This window comes from Anguilla anguilla, chromosome 7 (genome assembly GCF_013347855.1).
Source record: "Anguilla anguilla isolate fAngAng1 chromosome 7, fAngAng1.pri, whole genome shotgun sequence".
In the NCBI taxonomy this organism is placed as follows: domain Eukaryota; kingdom Metazoa; phylum Chordata; class Actinopteri; order Anguilliformes; family Anguillidae; genus Anguilla; species Anguilla anguilla.
The window spans coordinates 20,507,490-20,531,440 of record NC_049207.1 but is presented as its reverse complement, the minus strand read 5'-3'; the positions used below and the strand labels follow the sequence as shown (position 1 = coordinate 20,531,440).

General features: G+C 41.7%; 4 protein-coding genes across 7 annotated transcripts in view; 1 reads left to right on the top strand and 3 right to left on the bottom strand.

Annotated features, from left to right (window-relative positions):
* Window positions 1-5,899: 5,899 nt before the first annotated feature.
* tada2b (transcriptional adaptor 2B) lies at window positions 5,900-8,317 on the bottom strand. Its single transcript, XM_035425568.1, has 2 exons — window positions 7,998-8,317; window positions 5,900-7,137 (listed from the first exon to the last, which is right to left on the bottom strand). The coding sequence occupies exons 1-2, from the start codon at window positions 8,265-8,267 to the stop codon at window positions 5,995-5,997; spliced, it is 1,413 nt and encodes a 470-aa protein (XP_035281459.1). The 5' UTR covers window positions 8,268-8,317; the 3' UTR covers window positions 5,900-5,994.
* ccdc96 (coiled-coil domain containing 96) lies at window positions 8,317-10,657 on the top strand. The gene has a single exon (XM_035425567.1). It carries the CDS (start codon window positions 8,754-8,756, stop codon window positions 10,317-10,319), a length of 1,566 nt encoding a protein of 521 aa, XP_035281458.1. The 5' UTR covers window positions 8,317-8,753; the 3' UTR covers window positions 10,320-10,657.
* Window positions 10,658-10,870: 213 nt separating this feature from the next.
* Window positions 10,871-23,599, bottom strand: LOC118232152. 2 transcript variants are annotated; one of them, XM_035426807.1, is made up of 8 exons: window positions 18,833-23,599; window positions 17,947-18,150; window positions 16,576-16,699; window positions 15,390-15,470; window positions 14,853-14,873; window positions 14,335-14,342; window positions 12,528-12,639; window positions 10,871-12,214 (listed from the first exon to the last, which is right to left on the bottom strand). In XM_035426807.1, the coding sequence occupies exons 1-8, from the start codon at window positions 18,903-18,905 to the stop codon at window positions 12,103-12,105; spliced, it is 735 nt and encodes a 244-aa protein (XP_035282698.1). In that variant the 5' UTR covers window positions 18,906-23,599; the 3' UTR covers window positions 10,871-12,102. The 2 variants fall into 2 exon arrangements, with proteins under 2 accessions (XP_035282698.1, XP_035282699.1); XM_035426808.1 differs by lacking the exon at window positions 15,390-15,470.
* A 64-nt stretch (window positions 23,600-23,663) lies between these two features.
* tbc1d14 (TBC1 domain family, member 14) overlaps window positions 23,664-23,951 on the bottom strand; it is a 42,990-nt gene continuing 42,702 nt past the window's right edge. For 2 of the 3 annotated variants that reach the window (XM_035427522.1, XM_035427523.1), the window contains one exon: window positions 23,670-23,856. In XM_035427522.1, coding sequence (XP_035283413.1) covers window positions 23,800-23,856 — 57 coding nt within the window. In that variant the 3' untranslated portion in view covers window positions 23,670-23,799. Of the gene's footprint in view, window positions 23,857-23,951 lie in introns of all 3 variants that reach the window. The other variant, XM_035427520.1, reaches the window with a different exon arrangement.

The following is a 23,951-nucleotide window of genomic DNA, read 5'->3' as shown; positions in this document are numbered from 1 at the left end:
TTAAAGGATCACCCTCTGGCTGAGGACCCTTACCATAGAGGGGGGGCATTTAGATGTGCTCTTGGCCCATTGATCAGCGAGAAGAAAAACGTATATAGGTGCATCAACACGATGAGCGTCTATGTCTCTATCAGCACAGTGCAGGCATTTCTTCCACTAGTGCCCAAAGAAGAAACCACTGTACAAGAAGGCATCTGCAGGGGTTTTCACATTCTGTTTCAAATGTACACTACATACCTAGCCACAGCATTGTTTCACAAGTAGTACATGGAAAATATTACTCCTGCATACACCATATTCAGTTGAATCTGGCCCCCAGACAGAAATGACTGATGACCGTTGCACTGCAGGTTAAAATACAGCAGCTAACACAGTAGTCCACAGAAACATGTTTAAAATGGAAAGTCATATGATTGATACAAGATGCATTTAGTGCAATATAAATGTAATACGCTTCATAATATTCCCATAGGTGAGTCAGATAAGTTTGACCTGAATGTCTATATCCCATTTACAAAATTGAGCTTGGAAGGGAAAATGGTTTACATTTTGCTAAGGAAACCCAGCCCAGACAATACATTTCTTGAAAACCTGACCAGTGAAAATGTGGGTGTGCAAACTGTGAAATTCTTTTTAAACAAAAAAAAAAAACGAAACATTTTCCAATAACCATTTGTCCCAAAATATCCACTTAAATAAGCAAAATGAAAAGGACCACCCATTTAAGAAAGGATACAGTACGAGAAAAAGTATGTGCACTTTAATACAAAACATGTAATGACTCCATGTAATGTGCAACCACAAAGTATAGGACATTAACGCTCTCCTTGATATCTTCAACCACCTTTACAAACATCTTGTACATTCCTAGGCATACTACTCGGACAGAGGAACGATTTACAGCATGCTAAGACAATATGTGGAAGGCTTTTTTTAAACAGTTATCACATTTTTTGTTTTTTTCAAATTTTATTACAAAAGTTATAAAATGTTCCTGAAATAAAATACTTTACATTTCACAGGTCAGTTTTTAATAGTAATTTTCTTGTCTTTTTTTTCTTACATTACAAAACATATTTACATTTGCTAAAATATTTCAATTCCCAATGAAATAACATAAACAATTTTTAATGGAAACCCCAGTTGTTACTTTTCTTTTTTTACATGTTTTTTTTTTTTAGAAATAATTTAAATTCAAATTGAAATCAGTTTCCAAATTACCTAAGCATTTCTTATGATAATTTTTCTTTTGATACCTGGCTAGAATGTTTTTCATTGTGTAGTCAAAGATGCCAAAATACTAATAGAAAAATGTATTCTGAAAGGAACTCACTTTTAGGCCCATTAAAATGGAAACTGGTCAAAAAATATAATTTGATATGATTATGTTCACAGTGTATCTTGATCATTGGGCTGAAGCCCCAATCACATGACAGGATAATTCATCTCCTCTACACATTGCAGTCGGAAGGAAGGAGCACCCAGCTTTTGGCAATCTGAACTATTTGTTATTCCTCTGAACACTCAGACATACAAAGAATCTGATCATGTGGTAGCCTACATCTCTCAACAAGCCATTCTGACTCGCAGGAAAAGCAACAGACTTCCTGCGATTCATAGACTGCTAATTACTCGGTGATGTCATCAGAGCAGCAAGCATGCGTCGTTTTATTGGCATGCAACAAATTGCTTCATTCATATACCCACACATCATAAATCATATCAAAGTACAGATTTTTGACAAGTGCGCCTCTAACACAATTAGCTCAACCTGTTTACTGACTATTTATTAAAGAGTAACTGTAACCTTACACCTCAAAACATGGAATAAAAAAAACAAAAAAATGGTTTCTTCAATAACAGTAACAAAATGTTGACGGCATACACTTCTGATGGCAAAAAATAAAAATAAAAAAAGCTTTTTTGGAAAAGCAAATGTGAACATCTCTGTGTCGAGGTTCCGTAACTGGCTGATAGCTTCATGAAACGTGAAACCCAGACGGAACGAAAGTACGCTGTGAGGGCTCAGTTTGTAAGCATGCGCTTCACACACTCACACACGGCACAGAAAACAGAAACATCACAAACCTACACAACGTTTATATACAGCAGGAGTAAGATAAAACACTAATACCGACAGAAGCAAGTTCTAACCATGACAAAACTCTGGTTTTTTTTTTTTTCAAACTGTTTCCAACACAATGGGTAGCCTACATCTTTGTTAAATGAAGTGAGTTACACCAGTTTGATAGGTTTGATAGCTCGAGAACTGAGAATGCAATTTTTATTCATTTTTGAATGGCACAATTCCTTTTATACCTTTTCTTCATAAAGAAAATTACAGATAAAAAAATACTTTTTTAGACCGGCAAAAAATAAAAATGTTGTTCACTGATCATTATACCTTCAATAACTGCCCCCCCCCACAAACACAACACCCCTGGAGGGACTGCTGTGGCTGCTTCTTCCCAAAACTGAAAGCCAGCTAGGACCCATGCTTAAAGCATGCTTAAACCCCCCCCCCCCCCCCCATTCAGGCTTTGGGTTTAGACCTCACATATGAAAGTTCCCACCACAGAACAACTAAAATGAAATGTAAAAAAAAAAAAGAATATAGCCTATGCACCATACACGGAAATGGGGGGGTGGGGGTGGGGGGGGGGGCACAATCATCCCAGTTTTGAGAGGGGCCCTGAAGAGCACCGCTAGCTTTTGTGCTCCCGCTCGCTTTGTCAACCAATGGCCATTCACACTCATTTACATTTAAATAGCACTTCTGCCATCGCCCGGATCAAAGCAAACAAAGCCCGGGACACTGCGCCGACCGACACCGTTATGGCGGCCATTGTGTTTCCCGCTCTTTACGGGGTTCCGCAACAGCGGTGTATCCTCGAGTCGCCGCACGTTCAACAGGACCTCCTGAGATGGGAGACTTCCACAAAATACACGAGTCAGGGCAAAAAAATCTAACGGAATATTCAAACGACGCAACATTTTATGAAAATGCAGCGACGCCAAAGAACTCTCACGCCGATCTTTACCCTTCCCAGTGAAGGTGGCAGGTAACTGCGACTCAGGATAATGCAGAAGTTTAACGCCATGATTTTGTGTATTCTTGACTGATTACATTACGATGGCAACAAGCAGAAGCACGCAACAAATTTAGCACTGTTCCTTCCAAACCAGCATAGGCTATAAGCACCTCTGATTCTCTCCAGAGCATTATTAACTTTGATAGGAAGGGGAGGCATGACATATCCATAACTTTCTCTTATAGGGTTAGCTATACATTTTATTTAAAAAATAAACTGTCAGTTATTTTCTCTCATAGAACATCTAGAAATACAAGTGTCCTCAAGCTCTGGAAAAAAAGACAACACATATACACACGGCAGTAGTCGCCCTCAGACTGACCAAAGCTCTAAGGCAGGGAGTAGTTCTGACAATAAATTAGGCTATATTAGATGAACAATGTCTTTTTACACCACTACACTCTATACTGCATTTGAAACTAATAAGCAGACAGAAAAGGCTGTCAAGGCATTCAGCTCCACTAAATGCAGTGAACCTTACATGCAAAGTTAAACAGCCACCGCATAATATCTGTTCACTCCATAATATTCACCCCACTGAATCCCATTTTTTAAGCTTCTCGCTGTTTTTTTTAATGATCAGTCGAGCTGGAACGCAAAAAAATAAGTGCATACGAAACCATCTGCGTCGCAGAAACATCTGATCAACCCAAATATTGGACCGTCTAATGTTATCTCGGGTCAACCAAGGCCTACGATGAACCACGCCTTCTGAAACAGATCCCACTGGCTTGAAAAGTAACGTCGACGGATACGGCATCCGTGTGGCTCAGCCACAGAAACAGTGTTCAAATAACGTCACAGACTGTCGACAGGGAAAAGCAGGCTTATTCTCAAAGACCATACACTCGGAAGATATAAACCAATCCGGGGCTAGCTAGTCCCCAGCAACATAATAGACAATACGGCCACCCTCTATTAATGATCCCCAACAAAGTAGCCCACATTAAAGATTACCCAACTAAACATGCCGTACAGAGATTCACAAGGAAATAAACAGCAACACAAGTCAGACGAATCACCACGAGAACCACCAGCTGAGTAGGCAAGCTTGACTTCCAATGAAACAGCAGGAGAAAAACAGAACAAAAAATCTAAATCTTCCCCTTTTGGCAAATATTTGTCTATTTTGTGCATTAGACATACAATAATTTATAAAAAGATTAATACCCACTTAGCCAATGTCAAAGCATTTTTCAAAATAAAATAAATACAAATTGTTTCACTCAAATAATGGAAGAAACGGTACCACAAAACTAACTTGCAGTTTCCTGTCAAACTGTTTCCAAGGACAGACCCCCTAAAAAGGCCTTTGAGGAGAAACGGTGAAGGCAATATTACAACAGCACTGATGGTAATGGCCCTTGTCCTTCACACAACCCCATATAATCTCAAAGCTGACAAGCTACATGTCAGCTCATGCTTGATGAAGAGGAGCCAAAATGGCTTCCAAGTAGGAAAATGCCATCTCAAAAGCATGTGGGGCTCCACACACTGAAGATGATCGTCTGACTATCCATGCAGTAATGGAACTCAACCATAAGGGGCAGTCAATCCAAGCATCCAGACATTTCTGTAGTTCTAGTCCTAGCACAGATATGGTTACTGCAATAAGGCACATCCAGTGAAAGCAATGCACAGACTTACGAAAGACGGGCACCCATTTCAAATCTGAAAAATTCCTATCTCTATAACAGGAGTGGCTTTGACTTAAGGGGATCTAGAAAGTTGGGTCATACGTGCATATATCAATTCAGAATGCCAAACTGATAAGCGATCAGACGCACGTCAGACAGAACCATTTCCTGATTGAGGAGTCCAATGTTAAGTGAGTCTATGCTCCGAACTGTGATTCTGGGCCTTGTGACAAATTCCAGAGGTGCTGGAAAATGAACAACAAGAATGTGGAAACCCTTAACACACTTAGGATCCCATTCAAGGGTGGACATCATCCAATTATCTAAAGTAAAGTGTCACCTTCATACACAAGAGTGTTCTATAAAGTGATATAAATACAACAGTGATGAAACAACAGGTTTTCGAACCTCATTACCAGTGTGGGATCACCATGTGCTGTCATCAGAGCTTCAAACTGTTATGTCAGTACCTCAGTGATAACACATGATTGGATTAGCCATTTCGGGGTTCATGAAGCTTCACACTTTGATCACCAGCACACAGCTGTTTGGAGGAAAGGAAGTCATCAGAGTACTGATAAGATGGACCGATCGCAGTACTCGACATTGAATACTCAGTCCCTACCATCTGTAGCGACCTGGGGTATAGGGCGAAGGCAGGTCCTTGTAGATATTTTCTCGCAGACAAAATGTTGTTTGTTTGTATCCGAGTCTGGTATCTGATAATAAAAGTAGAATTACTGCTATTGCATATCACTCAAAATCAAAATAAGTAGCGGAACTGCCTACTCATGAATATGTAAGCATACAAGAAAAAAGAGGCTTCCATTATTCTAAACAGAGAGACATTTCCAGGTATCAATTGTCCACAGTAATGGATTACAAAGGACTTTTTGGATTACACTGGAAAATAAATGTTCTGTTGTCCTAGCTCTGAGTATCATGTTTAGTCTTGGATAAAAGGAAGGTATTTTCCCTGTACAAAGTACATATTCATTTACAAGAATAACCGTGATCAATGGTGAAAAAAGGAAGGAGTCACCAAAAGTGGCTAAATCCAGTAGTTTGGCCCACATACAACTTACATACAGAGGTCACATGCTGTAAAAAAAAAAAAGTTAATAATAATAATAATAAAATGAAAAACACAAACAAACAAACACCCACCCACGCACATACAAACACACACACACACACACACACACACACACACACACACACACACACAAAACAATAACAATCACTTCCCAGGGATACCGAGGACGTTAGGAAGCATCTCGGGATATCCATCCGCTCTCCGTGAGAAAGTTCAGAATTCTCTTTTTGAGGACTTTGTCCAGGTAGCTGGGCAGGCGGCTCTTGGAGGGGATGCCCTGCCTCTTTTGCAGGTGGTCCTTGATAATGATGGTTTTGACAGTCAGGTAGCGGGTGGGGCTGAGGTTGAGCGAGTTGCAGAGGACCTTCTCCCGGTCGGAGAGCAGCTCGAAGCCCGACAGGTTCTCGATGGCCGAGAACTCGCCGTCCTTCCCCTCCTCCTTGACGCCGCCGGCCCCGCCCCCTCCGCCGCCTCCCCCTCCTCCGCCTCCCCCCCCGCCGCCGCCGCCACGCTTGGACTGCGCCACGCTCTTGTTTTCCTTGCGCTTCTCGCGCTTGTGCCGCGCCGCCTCGTACTCGGCCGACTCGTCCAGCTTGGTGATGCCGTTGCGGCGGTACCGCTGCAGCTCGCGGACCTTGGCGCGCAGGATCCGCTCCTTGTGCATGTTCTCGAAGAACTCCTCGAACTCGCGGTGCGCCATGAACTGGCACAGCGCCCGCAGCTTCGCCCGCTGCTCCCGCTCCTCCTTGGTGATCTTGCGCTTCGGGGCGGGCGGGACCGAGGACGAGCCCCCCGCCGCCGCCGCCGCCGAGGGGGCCGCCGTCCCGCCCGCTCCGCTCCCCGGCGCGGGCTTCTCCTTCTCCTTCTCCTTCTTGTCCTTGCCCAGGAAGGCGGGCACCAGGTTGTAGTCGCGGGCGATGTTCTTGCGTCGCTGGCGCTCGCGGAGCTTGCGCACGTACATGTCCACGTGCGCGCGCTTCATCTCGATTTCCACGTCGTCGTCGTCGTAGTTGACGGACAGGCCGCTGATGAGCTTCTCGGCGTCCTGGTCGTACTCGATCTCGTAGTCGTCCCGCAGCGGCATGTAGCCCAGCTGCTGCTGCTCGGCCACGGAGATGTCCAGCGGGGGCAGCGGGGTGGTCAGGCTGGGGGACAGGGGACCCCCGCTCGGGCAAGTGTGGTCGGTCACACGGTTTGGGATGCTGTCCGGGATGCAGGCCTTGCCCAGGTTGCCGTGGATGTACATGTTCACGTAGTGGTCCATGACCTCCTGAGGGGTCCTTGAGGCTCCCACATGAGCGGCCATGTCCTCCTGGAACAAGAGAGACCAAAGCATTACTACGGAAAAATCTGTGTCTTGACAAAAGCAGAATAACCATCCAAAACTAAAACAAGCTGTGTGTACACTTTACACACATGCATTTACACAGGCAATATAACTCTGTCAAAGTACAAGTTTTCAGGTTTTTTGGCATTCAACATAAAATGATATACACTGTAACACACTGTTTCAACTAATTTCATTAATTCAGAATAGCCAAACGACAATAAATAAAGTTACAGAAAATTGTATTTTCACAAAACCAGAATTAACAATTTTGCATTTCAGAGGTCCACAGTAATGTCCAAAGGTCAATATTAATTTAAGGCTACATATTCGCTTGTTATTCCTAGTACTACAGTCTTGTATACTTACGTTAGCGAATAAGCCTCCGTGGATGCAATGACATAAAGCACTACGAAGGACAGGCACCTATTTTCCTCTTTAAAGTTGAAGATAAACTTAACCGTAAAAACTACATTTATTAATCGTAGGTTGTGCAGCATTTTTAGTTAGACTGTCAGTTTACATCCCATATTTATGTCATTCACGTGAGCCAAGATTATCACTTTCCGCCAATGACTGTGTCAGTATTCTGTGGATGTCCACTGGCACTGGGTCAGTCAGGCCAGCTAGCTAACGAATATGAACCCATCTTACAAAATAAACAACTTCTCAAACGTTATCTAGCGACTCTAATATCAGCACAGCAAACAAGGCAACCCAAAGTGTCACACCACTCATTCACCACGAACAGCATAGTATTAGTTAAATGCACTTGATCCGTTTTGGAAATATGTAGCTAGCTAGCTAACGTAGCCCGCTCGCTAGCAAGCTTGAAAGAAACCTACCCAGTTTCCAAATCCATACTGCTCGATCGCATCGAGTAGCGACTGCTCTTCCCTGCTGGTCCAACCTCCCTCTGCTTCGGGACCCCAAAGAGTAAAACGGCCACCGTCCACTTGCTGATATCCGTGCCATCGCCGGTGATTTCCGATTTCGGCCCCTGCAGAAAAGCACTCCGGACAGAGTTCAATGTCCTGGCAATCTGTGCAACGAAGACGAAGGTTCGTTACATCTGCCAAGCAGTTAACGCAGTACTTCTTCCCGAGGTCGGCCATGTTGCTGGCTTCTGCTTGTTGTTGGAAGCAGCAGTGCCTCAGGGGGAGGGCATGCGTACTGAAGTGTCTCTGGTCAGACTACTGCGTCTCATTAATATTAATCAAATGTCGCACAGTGTTTCGATTGGCTGCCATTCCTCAGTTTCCAGGACAACTTAGAAAACATTATCAATTACTTTAGTTGAATGACAGCGGCTACCGTGTGCTACGTGAGTTATTTTTTAACGTGAAAAACTGTTGACTTAAATTTTATTTTCACTAACAATCGGCGAGGCAATAGAAGTTGAACAGACTGTACCCGATTTGTGGGATATACATATATAACTAATTTACCCGGTTAGTTTACTTGCAAACCAAATCTATCGGTGTCCTTGAAGACATTATAGACACAGATCCCTAACGTTACTTGCGTTACCAGGTTACTGGGTAAGCTTCTGTATTTCGTGAGCAAGTGCGATATAAACGTTTATCACGGGTTGTAGTGCTATGGAGGCAGCAGCAGTCGAATCCAAACAACTTAATTCTCTTCCGGATGAGTCAAATTCAGTTGCAGAGGGCAACAGCACAGAAGCTATTACAAATGAAAATCCTGAGGAGACAAATATGGCTGATGTGGAGCCAAGTGCCAGTGCCGATGTTCCCAGTGAAGGCTCTGGCACTGTGGATAACACGGAGATTGCTGAGGAAACGGGGGTACCATTACCCCCAAGTGCAGACGAGACAGGTGGCAGCCAGGTCAGTTTAGGTTCCACCATTGTACCAAAAGAAGAAACAGAGATAGAAAATGCGACAGACGAGCCTGTAGAGGAGGAAACAGCTATAACATTAGCTGATGCCAAGCCACCATCCAGCCAGATAATTGAAGGGGAGGAGGAGCAGGAATTCAAACCGACAACCAGAGAGCCCATGCCAGATACAGGGAGGACTGAACCAGAGGAAGAGGAAGAAGGCAGGAAGGAGGAATCGTCAGGAGGAGTCCAGCCTGGTGGCTCAGAGAAGGAGAGCGACCTCGCAGATGAGGGGGCAGAGGAGACTGAAAACAGAGGCCAGTGCATTGACTATGAGACCTACAAGAAGGAGCTCGACCAGCTGCAGAGCGAGAGGGAAAGGCTCGTCCACCTCAACGGCCAGCTGCAGATGAAGCTGGTGGAGTACTTCCGCAAGAAGACCGGGGAGGACGCAAGCCCCAAGACAGAGGAGGCGGAAGCTGACCACGAGCAGCGCTACCTCAAGTACATGGCCAGCATGGAGGCGCTGTCATGGGAGCACAAGCGGAGCTCGGGGCGCCATCGGTGGCAGATGGAGGAGCTCCGGAAGGAGATGGAGGAGAAAGTGGACCAGGCGGACAGCGAGTGGAGGGCCTTCACGGGCCTCAAGAAGGACGCGGCGGTGGCGGCCCTGGGCCAGCGGGTGGGGAGACAGGCCGCGCTGGCCGAGGTGGAGCAGATCCAGGCCAGCGAGCAGCGCAAGGAGAATGAGCTGATCCAGGTGCGGACGGAGAACATCAAGCTGAGGAACGCGATGCAGCGGACGGAGGCTCAGCTGGCGGCCAGCGCGGACCTGACGGGCAGCCTGCACCTCATCGACTTCGAGCAGCTGAAGATCGAGAACCAGACCTACGAGGAGAAGATCGAGGAGCGCAACGAGGAGCTGGTGAAGCTCCGGCGCAAGGTGGGGCGGAGCGTGCAGACCCTCACCCACGTCACCGCCAAGCTCCAGCTCCTGCAGGTGGAGAACCAGGCCCAGAAGAAGCAGCGGGCCGAGGTGGACGTGGTGGTAAACGGCATGCGGGACCTGCTGACCCGGACCAAGCAGGTGCGGGACGGGATCCGCGCCGACACCCTTCAGCTACGCCAGCGCTGCGGCCTGCTGGGCAACGAGACGCTCCTCAAGGACTTTGAGGAGAAGGTGGGCAGCTCCGAGACCATGGAGGAGAGACTGGTGGCACTGAAGCGCAGGCACGCAGACCTGAACCTCAAATGCTCCAAGGTGAAGAAGAAGCTAGAGCAAGCCAAGCAAATGACTGGGAACCCACTCACCCTCTCAATGTAATGCAAGCAGGCATAGACACAGGAGACTAAGGCACCATTTTACAATGAGTGACTAATGGGAACATAAAGGTGATGTGTATATATAAATATATGTATGTGTGTGTATGTGTGTATAATTACTCTTATTTTTATGGTTAGTATTTGACTTTATGCACCTGGATATGTTATCCGAGGACAGAAAAGGAATTCTGTGATTGTGACCCATCCTTTCATGATGCGTGACATAGAAACAAGGGTTCTATCGATTACCAATAATATTGATGGTTTTCAGGTGTATGTTGCTGTGATTAGCTGGCTATGCCAAATTATGACCTGTTCATTAATATCTCAAATTTCAATAAAAATCTTCAAAAAAATATGATATTTGCGATTATGATGATGATATGCAGATAACTGGACTGTTCAAATGAGCGTTCACATTAGATTCAGAATTTCATTTAACATGATGCATGAATCATTTCAGTTTTACAGCAAAAGACATTCTCCTTCCATTTCTCAACAGTAGATGGTGATGTTGCACCATGACCACTATTTTTCAGTCAAGAGCGATAGTAGTGACCGCAGTAAGTTTATTATTACATTTATCCAGCAGATATTTTTTTATCCAGAGTGACTTCTCAACATCTCACAAGCTGACAAAGTGGAGCCAGACTGGGGACCGGGTTGATAATGGCGGGGAGCTGGGGAGGGGTAATAATGGAGCAAGTACATCACCTGTCGCGTACAGTACACCTGCTCCTCTTAACTGTGCTGTCTGGTTGACAGTCCACCTTCTCCACAACCACGCATTTGCTAAATAATATCCCCAAAAATGGTGGTGCTTTGGGTAGCACTGTCGCCTCACAGCAAGATGGTCCCAGCCTGGGCCTTTTTGTGTGGAGTTTCCATGTTTTCTCCATGTCCACATGGGTTTCCAATGAAATGCAGGTGGGCTTACTGGAGACTCTAAATTGCCCATAGGTGTGAGTGAATGGTGAGTGTGCTATATATATATATATATATATGTTTGATTTCAATCCAGGTCTAGGTATTTAAATGCTTGTTTTCTCTTTGAAATATAGATTGGATCTCAAAAAGGAAAGGGAAACTGCAGTCATAGATTATCAATGAGATGTGGGTTCCTGTCACCATTAGAAAAGTGTCAAAACAGGAAATTCACCAAATGGACACAGAGACAAAAACACAAAATGAACACCAAATATATTCTACACCAATATAAAAAAATACAAAATGGTCTTTCCAACAGATATTCAATATAATGTTCATCAACCTAATAGACCTCAAAATTTAAATTAGTATAGTACCATTTAACTGGTGTGGAACAGGCACTGTGTGACAGTTTTGCCTTTAAAAATATTGTCAAAATACTTGAAATTAGACCAGACTTTGTACATCCTTATGAATCATCTACCGCTCCAATTTAACAATGATGTAATATAGCTCAGTAATATCCCTATTCAAAAACTCCAAAAAGGTTGCAGAAGTGTTTGAACATCTGATGTAAGGTGTGGATTTGGCGTTGGATGTGTGCTAATATCACACATAGACAGGCTTTTACAGTTTTTATGAATAGGTGAATGGTACATCTGGCCAAAAAAAATTTCTCTGGGTTGACATTTTTCTGCAAGAAACCCTAGAAAGGAGCATATAAGCAATGGCTCAATGTGCAGGAATTAATGGTGTGAACTGGACAGTCACTGGCTGCTACAACACCTGCATCTATAGCTGTGATTAACGGCAATGCTTAAACTATTTATCAGTGATAGTAGAGCGAGAAAAGCCTTTTAATTTGAAGGAAGGAAGTTGACAATTAACATCGTGTCCTTGATAAAACGGTTGACTGCAGGCGTCCTGGTGCTCACACAGATGTGTTGTTGATGCCTTTCCAAGGTGGCACTGCAAAAGAAACAAATAGAAAGGTCAAGAGCTGGTCACTATAATGTACGGCATCGGTCTGAAAGTCTACCTTCACAGCGCATCTATGCAGTCTGACTTAACCGGTTTGGGCAATGGCGTAGCCAAGGAGTGCTTTTTAGGGTTGATAATGAAGACCATTACTACAAAATACAGACAAGCTGACTCCATAATTTAAGAATAATTGTACTTTTTCAACAAAAGAAAGTGAAGATGAATAATGTGTCATTCATTATCGTTTTTAAAAAAGAGGAGAGGGGTCAGATGAAGAGGGATTGTGGGACGTGGAGCTCACATGATCTCTACGTTGTTGCACTGTGGACTGGGGAAGAAGATGCGCAGGCTTCTGATCGGAGCCGAGACAGGGATCTCCCTCCCCTGGACGCACCTGCAGCGCTGAACCACACCTGTCCGAGAACAAAGAGTAGAGGAGAGCCTGGGGTCGATGAGGAGGCCGGCGATGACCATGTACTCCCATTCTGCCACCATCTAACTGTGTGGTTTTACCTTATTTTCTTTGCTAGTTCATGTGCTTATCAGGGCAACGTGCAGTCCAATGCAAAATGTTTTTGCAATGAGACGTGCTATGCGCTGTACCCAAATCGCTAGTGGCTCTGTGTTCTAGTGGTTACTTATAACCCAGGAGTTCATTCAAGGACCACAAGTTTTCAGCATTTGCCAGCCAAAACCCTCAGAAAAGCCCTCACAGTAAAACATAAAGGGCCAGGTTTATGTACATAAAATTTGCAGAGCAAATTATGGTCCTGATGAAGGCATGTCATTGCAATCTGTGTGAAATTAGCACCTTATTTACTAAGGCTACAGCTAATGGCACAGTCATGTGAAAAAATATGTGAAGCAGAGCTGAAAAGGTGCAAAAAAACCTCCTGTTTAGTGCATTGAATATCTTAATTAAATGTGCGGAAATTGATGTATCTTCCTGTGCTGTTCATAGAGCATATCCAGCACTGCAGACAGTGCAGGACAAAATTTGCACTGTGATATTCCAGCTGTGATGGCAATTTTCGATTGAATTAATCTAGATGTGAGATAGTGTAAAGTTACAATAAGCATGACTACTGCCGAGATGAAATGGGAACATTGTGTGGGAGGTTCTAGGCCATCTTTTATTTCCCCCAGTAGAGTAATTATTATTATGGCTGGGTATCAGTCACAGGCACTTGTTACAGTTGTGCATATTATTTCTTTTTTTTGTTGCCATTTTTCTCCCATTTTCTCCTCAATTTTAGTTGTTATACCAATTCTCCATGTATATCACATTCCTGGCTGATGCGCTATGCTCTGTTGGTCTGGGGAGGGTGTAGACTACCACACCAATACATTTGGAGTCGCCAGCTGCTTCTTTTCACCTGACAGGGAAATAGTTTTACTGGGAGAGCGTAATGCGCACAGAGGTTCACGCTATCTCCTCCAGATCCCCTCCCTGCTGAACAGGCGCCTCGACCAACCAGTAGGAGTCGCCTCACTGGTATCTTCCCACCCGCGAACACTTGTTCGTAGGAACGTCTGACCAAGCTGCCGGGGATTGAACCCTGGTCTCTGCGGTGGTAGGCAAGTGCTTATACCTCTACACTACCCAGACGGCCGTGCATGTTATCTCAATAATTTCCCACGATGGATATAGGCACAATATCTATTGGTTAAGTTAACAAATTAATGTTTTTTTTTGTGATTTCAGTTTAATTTTCCTTGATTTTTAACAACTTTGCCATGACTGCATCGGGACTTTAGCCAACAGTTTCTGTGACAAACCCCCAGCCTTAATTAATGTTTGGCTGCAAAAATGCATTAATAATTATTAATATTAATAATACAATTTCATGTATAATCAATATGGAATTTGGAGTGGAAAAAAAAACATTCTTAATCTGATACAAAAAATAACTTAAACCTCAAAAGGACCAGAAACCAGAAAACATAGGGAACACAGTGTTCACCTTCTTTGTACTTTTTAAATCAATAAAAACTAAATTGAAGGAGCTAAAATGTTTGCTTTCCTGTTCTGTTGAAGGTTGTTTCAGAAGCCATCACATATTGAGGCTGCCATGGTGTAGGCATATAAGGGTCAAACAGGAACTCACCAAAAGACCTGTGTTAGCAGGGTAAGACAGGAAAAGAAAATAAACATGCAGGAAAAGAGTGTTAGAGGATGTCTCATGTTTCTCAGTTTAATAGTTTGCATTTCAAAAGAACAGATCTAAAACACCAGAATAAGCATGTCATGTCATATCATGTGTGTCTTGGGGGGGCATGATAAATTTCATATTACAATTATTTTATATACAATTTATATACAAATATATAATATTTATTTAAAAATATCGCATATTTTTAAGCATAATATTCTAATGACAAGCAATATAACCTAATAAACCAGTTACATGCTATTTGTAATTATTTATTAATATGGATATAGATATAGGTAGACATAAATAAATCAATAACGTCAGGTTATAATAAATAAATAAATAAATAATGAGAGTACAATAAATAAATAAATGTATGAATATTTAAGTGCATTTGTGGTTAAGATTATGACTATTATTATTCTGAAATCATGTACAGTAGATACTAAATAAAAAAATTAAAAAATACTTGCATTTGTGTTGCCTTGACATTCCTGCAGGAAAAATAAAATAAAATCAGCATACCTTTTATACTAGAAGAATGTTTTGATATTTAATGTACACTCATACTCGACACCTGACTAAAATATTTGTTATCTCAAAGTATAAACCTGAATATGTAAAATGCTTTAATCACCGTTTTGTCAGCTTCTCATACTGTATACTGAAGATAAATAAATCAGTAACTTTCATGTATACACATATGTAAGTAGCACAGAATCTGGAAAATGCTTTTGTTTCAAGCATTTAGTTCATTAGTATTCTCTTAATGTGTCTGATAGTGAAAAATTATTCGAAAGCAATATGAACAAATGAAATAAAATAAAATCCTGGCACAAGATCTTTCTTAACAGGCTTCATCTTAATAACTAAAATCATCTTCATCATCAAAATATTCAAAAAATCCACTGTCATTTATATGTATTATTTATATTTATCATTTACAGTAAACACGGCACTCTTCCATTCTACTATTTCTATCTCGAATTTTGGATAAATGTAACACTCACGCCATCAGGTTTATATACTTCTCCTTATATTCAGGAGCAACGGCCATGCATATATCCGGGACATTCAACTTCAGAGCAAAGCTTCAGGAGGTATGAAGACACAGCATGAATGCAAAGTAGAGGTGAAGAGCCCTCAGACACAGTATTGTTTATGTGCTCTTAATTCCCATCATTGAGACATATACTTGCATCATTTTCCAGCCCTGTGTATGATGCTAACACTAAAAAGTAGTGATATACATCTGCGGTAATGATGCCAGTGGCTGTGGCCGACAGCCCCACAAGGCACTGCACAAACAGCTCTAGCATCACCCAGGGAAGAGAGAGTTTCAGTTGACCAGGATTATAAAGTTTCATCACTCACACCGCACATACACACACACATAAAATCAGGCATTCCAGATCTTGGAGAAAAAATAGGGGGGGGGGGCATAAAAAATGTATAATTTAAAATTTGGTGGTGCAAAGTAATGCATCAGTTGTTTTAAATATGTGTATCTACATTAATATATGTATATGTCCCTATCAAATACATGGCAAGTAAAAAACTCTTAAATCAGTTTATGAATCAATAATAATAAATCATTATTTAAGAAGTGGCGAGGGAAGCTAAATGCATTCAGTTAGGATAATCATAAACTCAATGGGGTGGTGAAGAGACTGACTATAATGAAAGCCTACAGACAGAGCACAAGCCAACCTTTCAATCAAACCTGATTTGATAAAGCGCTTGGGAAATATAAGCAAAACACCACACACCACAGTTCATAGCAGCACAGTGGATGTATGGCACATCCGCTATGACTGGAAAGTAATGGCAATGGTGCAACATACGGCAAATAAATAAAAAAATTCACAGAGTGAGAAGAGAGCAAACCGCATTGCATCAGACAGAATAACTTTTATACCACTAGTAAGGTATGCTAAATGAGATCAGCTGAGAGTAGGCGGAAAAGATCAGTCCTTTAAAATACTTTTTCTTTTTAAAGAAACATGAGTCAAAACTGTCTAGAGCCCTTCCTGGCCAGCTCATTCCTATAATGGCTATAATCCCTACTACTAAGTCTTCAGAACCAGACTGGGCCCAACTGCCAAAAGACCATACCAATGTGTGGAACCTTTATGAGAGAGTGGACAGGGACAGGACACACTACAGGAGAATAGAGGAGATGGACATTGAACTCACAAAATAAAGAAGGATTTGCAGCTTGGATTGGGAGCTCTGATCTGCATGCTGAGTATGTCGTTGATGCGGTAATAAGTGAGAGGTGTTTGTGTCTTAGGACAGGCACAGGCACCTGGTGCTACAACTGCATGGAAGAAGAAGCACACAGTCACTGTTTCTGTCATACAATAATTGTAGCATTATACCATGTATGTAAGAACATCAATGATCATTTTTTGAGCATTTACTGAACAAAACAAATACCAAATATTACAATTATGAAAAATACATTTTTTAGATTTTATATATATGCGTGTGTGTGTGTTTCATACATAGGTTGTCCATGTCAGGGCACCATAATTTTTGAGACAAATTAATGTTGTAAATCGAAGCTGTTGTGTTTAGTACTTTGTTGCATATCCTTTGCATGCAATGACTGCTGAAAGTCTGTGAGCCATAGACATCACCAAGTGCTGAGTATCTTCCCTGGTCATGGTCTACCAGACCTGTGCTGTTGTCTTCTGCTTCATGCTTGTTTTGGGGGCTAGTTGCCTTAAGTTTTTTCTTCAGCATATGAAACGCATGATCAATAAGATTCAGATCGAGTGCATGACCCAGTCAAGAATGGAGAGAGAGAGAGAGAGAGAGAGAGAGAGAGAGAGAGAGAGAGAGAGAGAGAGAGAGAGAGAGAGAGAGAGAGAGAGAGAGCCTTTTCTCTATTTCACTAGAGAAGGCAATACATGTAATGTAACATATATATTGCTATGTAATATGTAATATATGTTGTCTATGTGATAGAATTGTATAATTGTATCCCCTATGGAATATATTGTCTCTATTGCACTTTCATGTAACACTTGCATTTTTATCTTCTAGCACTTTCGTGTTGCACTTGTTTTTTTATCTTGATGTTGTAGCTAGCTCTTGATCATATCTCTTGTAATCATGCCTGCACTTCTAGTTTATGATTTGCTGTACCTTTACTGATTTAGCCAATAATTTCTGTGTGAAAGAGACTTGAGGTTCATGGATTGTGCAGTTCTCATTATGATTATTCATAAACAGCAGAATATTGATAAAGACAACTTTGGTGAATAGATTGACTCACAGTTTTTCATTTATTCACAAATAAATTTGTCCGAAGGCGCAAACGCATACCCAGTTTTTGAGTATCAGTTTTGAACCCTGCTATTAAAGAGAATGGAGTGGTCATTTGATTGGCTGCAATGTAGGTGAACACAGCTGCACCACACCTACTGATAATATATTAATCATAATCCATAATCCTCTAAAATACCAACATTCAATTGTTACAGCATGTGCCCATACACTGCACCACTGACTGCGTACATGCACCCTGTGATTCTGGAAGACATAGCCCCAAAGTCCTACCTCTTTTGTCATTTTTGACTGTTTGAGTAATACACCGTGACTGGGAGGTTGGTGGTAGACTGGTCGATGGTTGGCCGGCTTGTGATGGGCTCATAAATGTTTGGCTGGTAGGTGCTTGTCGGGTCACAGGCTTCTCATCAGATGGGGAACTCGTGACTGGCTCTATTTTTAGACAGTACTGGCCATATGATGGCATTTCCATATCTGCAGGAAAATGTCATTTGTGAGTGAATAGCTACTGTACATGTTCTTTTATAAAAGATATGACCACAACAAATATATATATAATGGTTTGCAGTACACTTTAAACATCAAGAATGGCTGTATATGCAATGCTTATATGAACCATCTATTTTATTACATTTCTTACATAAACACATTCACTATTTTTTTAAGGATTTGACTGTACTGTGGGGCAGTACAATACAATTTGAGACTGCATCCCATTTGTTTTTTTATAACATACCACAAGGATATGGTTGTCAATCAATAGACTTTCTTGCAACAGCATACAATTTTGAATCAATAGTTTAATTAAAGCAGTATTTTAACCACTACTTGTCATATTCTCATTATCTTTAAAATAACATTCACTTTTATTTCTTATTAGCATGGTTACTAAAAACAAATGTAACAGAAATTGTATCTACAAAATTGTTATTTTGAAACTTACACTTAACTATATGCACATTAGCACCTGAGACAGGCCGCTATATATCTATGTTGTGGCATGATAAGTTTAGTTTCGCCCTGCATACAGCACCATTGCCAAGCTTGACTTTTGGCAAGGGAGGAAACACTGCTACCGAGCTCAAGATACCTGATGGATATTTTTGCTATATGACATATAAAAAATAAAAATAAAAAAAGGTCTTAAAAATCTTACTTTGTTCTGTTGAAGGAAACCACAGAAATGCCACACACAGAACCTCGATAGCAACCGCCAGGAAAGATGCCATCTCTGCTCACACCCTAAACGCAGGTCAGAGCTGGAGTCATGCTGGAGTGCCTTTGTGGCTTTGCTGAATGCAGGCACCCAAATACCCCAGGACGTTAGGCGTGGTTTCTTACGTGCAAGACATGTGATTTTATAGCTGAAACCAATGTAATTTTGCAGTCAGAAATGAGTTTTTGCCTTCCTGTTTTCAGGTACATAATTGGGATTTGGAACCCCCTAGTGTTTTACCAAGATAACTGCAAACGGGAAAAATCGATACAGAGCCAAGAGCCTCAAGGTCACCGGAATGCACTTGGATAAAACGCTGAGTGCGAATGCATGCATGTGTGCATAGGATGTTCAATTTTGGCTTGGTTTCCATCAGGTTATTTTACATTTACATTACGTTCTGTTAGTCTGTTATCAATAAGGATTTACAATGAAAGAGACACAAGTGCATCCATAAGAGCAATGCGAACCGTTATACAAGTGTGTTAAAGGAATACAGTCTGAAAATGTTACAAATCACTGCACATAAATAAAAATACTATTAATGTGTGCCATTATCGTTATTAGTAGGATTTATTTTCTGATGGGAAAAGTCACTTTAATTCTATATAATCACCTTTAGTATCACACTTCCTTAGTCTATGGAAAATGCCAAATGTGATCCCTGAATGCAATATGTGACAGGGCACTTAGAATGCAAGGTGAACATTAGTCAATATAAATGGAATCAAAATGAATGAACAGCCAGTGGTGTTTCATGTTCACCAGAAAAAAATAAATTACAGAATGGTAGTACTATTGATCTCATATGTTAGAGGTCATCACCAAGAAAATACTTAATCTAAAAAATACAATGAATTTTGGACCTTGTTAAAAGGAGTTAATAAATGGCAATATTAAGGCTCCAAGATGAGAATAAATGTTGACCATATGTTGTGCAATAGATGCACAGGGTAATTGAGTTCCCACATAGGCAGCACAATTTTGTATGTACAGAGCTTTATTTAATAAAACAGTATGTACACTTCAAGTGAGATATAGTTCCAGTTTTTTCCCCAAATTCTCCAAAATGAACTAAAGTAAGTCCCTTGGAAATGTGGTAGTCACATCCTAAAATGCAAGACAAAAATATTAAATTCCAGAAAACAAAAAACAAACAAAAATCATATTTAAAAGTTAGCAGAATTGCTAATTACATTTCATAATTTCACAGACATGTTTCAATTTTCTCTCTGGTTACAGCCATACACACACACACATCTAAAAAGGAATAGTTTGCTTATTTTGAGAAGATAATAGAATTATTTTCCAGGTTGTATATCTGCAGGTTTGATGGGAAAGGTCCTTGTATGAGTCCTCTGAAAAACTAAAATTGACCCCAGTAACATGTAGAGTGTAACTATCTGCCTGTGACATGGCTAGCCTTAACACACACACACACAAACACGAACACACACAACACAAACACACAAAATTCAAGGATTCATCAATTTAAAAATAGTATTGGTAACATGGAGAAAATGTCTACACGATACATGATGAAAAGCCAACAAAACAAAAAAGAACCAAAGCAACAAACGCAAATACACAAAAAGCATGTCAGAATGTGGGTGTCTACACTCAAATTTAAAATGATCAGTACACTGGAATGGATGATATATGATTGGACAAACAGTGCTATGGGAACGAAAAGGTATTGGCTGTACAGACACCTCTGGACTGCCAAGTGACCAGAATGCAAGAGCTCTGATTGAACAGACACTTACAGATTGTAACCGGATTGCAGGAGATGTGAATGAATAGAGATGTCTCTTGATTGTCAGGTGACAGTCAGCAATGCATTGCATTATGGTTTCCAAAAGCTGGGTGGTCTATGAAAGTTGAGTATTCTATTCAACTGGGTTTAAATTTATCCAGCAGAACTTCTACCCATACACTAATCATTTACTTAACCACTATTGGACTAAAAACATTGGTCTCTGAAAACCTGCTAACCCAGAAAAATTGATTTACCTTTGGGGTACTGGGATGCTCCTTCCACATTAATAGACTCATGTTTAAAAATCAACAATGGGTTAAAGTTCCAAATCATTTCCTGTGCCTTGCTTAAAGTATTGACAATTCTGAAATGCGATTCAGTTCACGAGCATAAAAACAATGCTTTCAAAAAAATTAAAACGCAAGTTATTGTCCACAGACATCTAAAGCGGTTTCTAACCTCAGGTTTGAGGACTTAGAATTTCTTCATGAAGCGATCACAACACTCAAAACATAAAGCAATGCCCTCCTTCGCAAAAAGACTCATGTGACTGCGACCAACTCGTCTCTGTGGTCCTGCCGATTCAAATCCCGAAACCCGTTACCCAGTGTAACATACAGTTGGTCTCACTGGAAACAAAGTCTCCTGAGAACCAGAAGATCACCTCAAACAAAAACACAACCAGTACGAGAGCGAGAGCGCAGAAGAAAAAAAAAAAACTGCACAAAACATTTTTTCCATACAGCCTTCACTGAATGGAGTGGAAAAGGAGTGTGTTAAAAGAAACTTCACAGAACATGACGAGTAAACCAGGGCAGTGCACACTGCATAGAGGGGAGGAGGAGGAGGAGAGAAGAAGAAATGAAGAAGAGACTCGTAGAGATGGGAGGACGAGCGTTTGAACCAAAACAGGGACTCCTGGATAGCTGGGCCTCGCGCTGTAAAACAGCTCACGTGTTAAACGAGTGAACCGGAGATCGCTTCACTCCAAAACACCATTTTTCCAACATGAAGCAGGGAGGCGAGAGGCAGCAAAGAGACAGCGGTCCGGGCTAAGGGGACATTCGTGGGGGACGTCTCTTTCGACTTTGAAAGAGCTCAATTGCGAGCTCTCACTATTCCAAAAGTGACAAAGTGAAGAGCAGGGATGCAACAACAATTTCAAACAACCTCAGTTCACAGTCCATTCAGCTCTGCAGGCAAAAAGAAGGGTGTTCACCTGTATCTCATTTTTAATGACTGCACTTGGAATGTCCGATTGGATTAAATGGGCTATAGGTGCGAACGGCTCAGCACACAAACCGTCTCTCAGTGTCACTGGAAGTGTCCCGTCCGATTGAACAGCCTTCAGGTAGTAACGGTCCTCTCTTGGTTTCGCCGGGAACGTTCAATCCGACTAAACAACCCGTGGGCTCTGCCTCTTCAACCTCAATCATTTTCTCAAAATCCAGTCTGCCCTACCAGGCCGAAGGAACCAAAGCAATTAGCGTGAGCCGCGTTGCCCGCCTTCACAGAAAACGGCATTCAAATAAATAAAAGCACTTGATGTACGACTAAGCCACAAGCCAGTGTCCAAATTTTGGGCACCGTCAGAGAAAAACAAATAAATAATTCATCAAGGCGATCCCCTCGTCCAGCTAAAGGAATCTCGACATTCTCTCCAAAATTCTTCTATTGCACATAGGAATCAGTAGCCAAACACATTTGGTGAAGCAGCCTAAAGATCAAAGTGTTTCAGATTCAGAATATAGACTAGCCTGCAGCAACTATTTCATACAAATATACACAAAGCTCAACATATTTATACAGATGGAATAGTACACAAACACAAAAATAAGGTTATACAGACCTAAAATGTACACTTTGAGAATCAAGTAGAAATATTTAGTCGAAACGAAATACTCCTGTGCTAGTGCATAAGGGTAAAGTGAGGAAGGCATGTGGAGAGGGACAAAAAGAGCAGCAAAAGAAAAGCAACAGTTTGACAGCAAACCGCATCTAAGGACAGCATTCATAAAAAAAACAACTCTGCAAAATGAAATGTGCACAAACCAAACCAAAATAAAAACAAACGACAACCGAGAAAATAAATGACAAAAAACAAAGCAACCACTGCCAGTGTGCGGTGAAAGTACCCATCATGCCTCACGAGAGATAAAACATGTCACTATCCTATCGCAGTGCCTTTGCCCAAACGTGCTCCTGTTCCAAACTCGATATCCGTGGCAAGAAGTTACCTTCAAACCACATGCAAACACCAACCCTTTACAACAGAAGCAACGGTAACTTAGAAAATTACATTTATCCCACTGTATGCCCTCAATTCAGTTCACAATTTCAACTAACTGACCCCCAGGATTTCGTAATTCCTTAATTACAAAAAAAAAACAAAAAACTAAACTTAATCAAAGTAAACACATAGCTGGAATGATAGCAGATTGATTGATTGACAAGAGAACTGACAAGACAACAAACATGGAAATGCCCAAAGGAGTAATAGAGTTCATTTTGGGAACTGATGTCCAGTGTCCGGTAGAAACCCTGATAAGATAATGGAAGGTGTTTACATTCGTTGACATCCGTTTGTTTCTTTGTTTGGTTTATATCAGTCTGTACCTCAAGGGGGGTGGGGGTGAGGATGGGGGGTAGGGTGCTGGGGGGAGGATGGGCAGTGTTTAAGGCTATCCCCTCAAAGAGTTCTGCTGAAGGTTCTCGTCCAGTGTCTGGTGAGATCAGGCCACGCATAAGTCAAGACCATCCACTGCCCACGGTCCACCTCTCTGCCCCCCCCAGCAAGGCGTAGCTCATACAAATGGCTTTAACAAATATATATTTATATATACCATTACTGTGAGCATAAAGCTGTGTGTGTGCATGTCTCCTTGTCTGTCTCAGTGTGTGTGTGTGTGTGTGTGTGTGTGTGTGTCAGTCTCAGTCCAGTGTGTGTGTCTGTCTGTGTGTTTGTGTGTGTGTCAGTCTCAGTCCAGTGTCTGTGTGTCTGACTCAGTGTGTGTGTGTGTGTGTGTCTCTCTCAGTGTGTGTGTGTGTGTGTGTGTCAGTCTCAGTCCAGTGTCTGTGTGTCTGTCTCAGTGTGTGTGTGTGTCAGTCTCAGTCCAGGGTATGTGTCTGTGCATGAGCTTTCTGTCACTCAGTGTTTCAGGACAGGACTGCCTCGCTCCTGCTCTTTCTGCAATGCTTGCAGAACCTGGGAAGAAAAAAAAAAAGAAAACAAGTTAACACTACAAATTTCTTAACACATTGACTTGACCGCATCCCGGGTTCAGCTACAGAAATCAGCCT

Excerpts from the sequence above, each read along its gene's own strand:
- ccdc96 (XM_035425567.1), top strand. The coding sequence starts at position 8,754 with ATGGAGGCAGCAGCAGTCGAATCCAAACAACTTAATTCTCTTCCGGAT.
- LOC118232152 (XM_035426807.1), bottom strand. The coding sequence starts at position 18,905 with ATGGCATCTTTCCTGGCGGTTGCTATCGAGGTTCTGTGTGTGGCATTT. Across the intron at positions 16,700-17,946 it reads AGTCAAAAATGACAAAAGAG|TTGTAGCACCAGGTGCCTGT; the intron begins GTAGGACTTTGG and ends TCTTCCATGCAG. Across the intron at positions 12,215-12,527 it reads TGCAACAACGTAGAGATCAT|TGCCACCTTGGAAAGGCATC; the intron begins GTGAGCTCCACG and ends TTTCTTTTGCAG.
- tada2b (XM_035425568.1), bottom strand. The coding sequence starts at position 8,267 with ATGGCCGACCTCGGGAAGAAGTACTGCGTTAACTGCTTGGCAGATGTA. Across the intron at positions 7,138-7,997 it reads AGTATGGATTTGGAAACTGG|GAGGACATGGCCGCTCATGT; the intron begins GTAGGTTTCTTT and ends CTCTTGTTCCAG.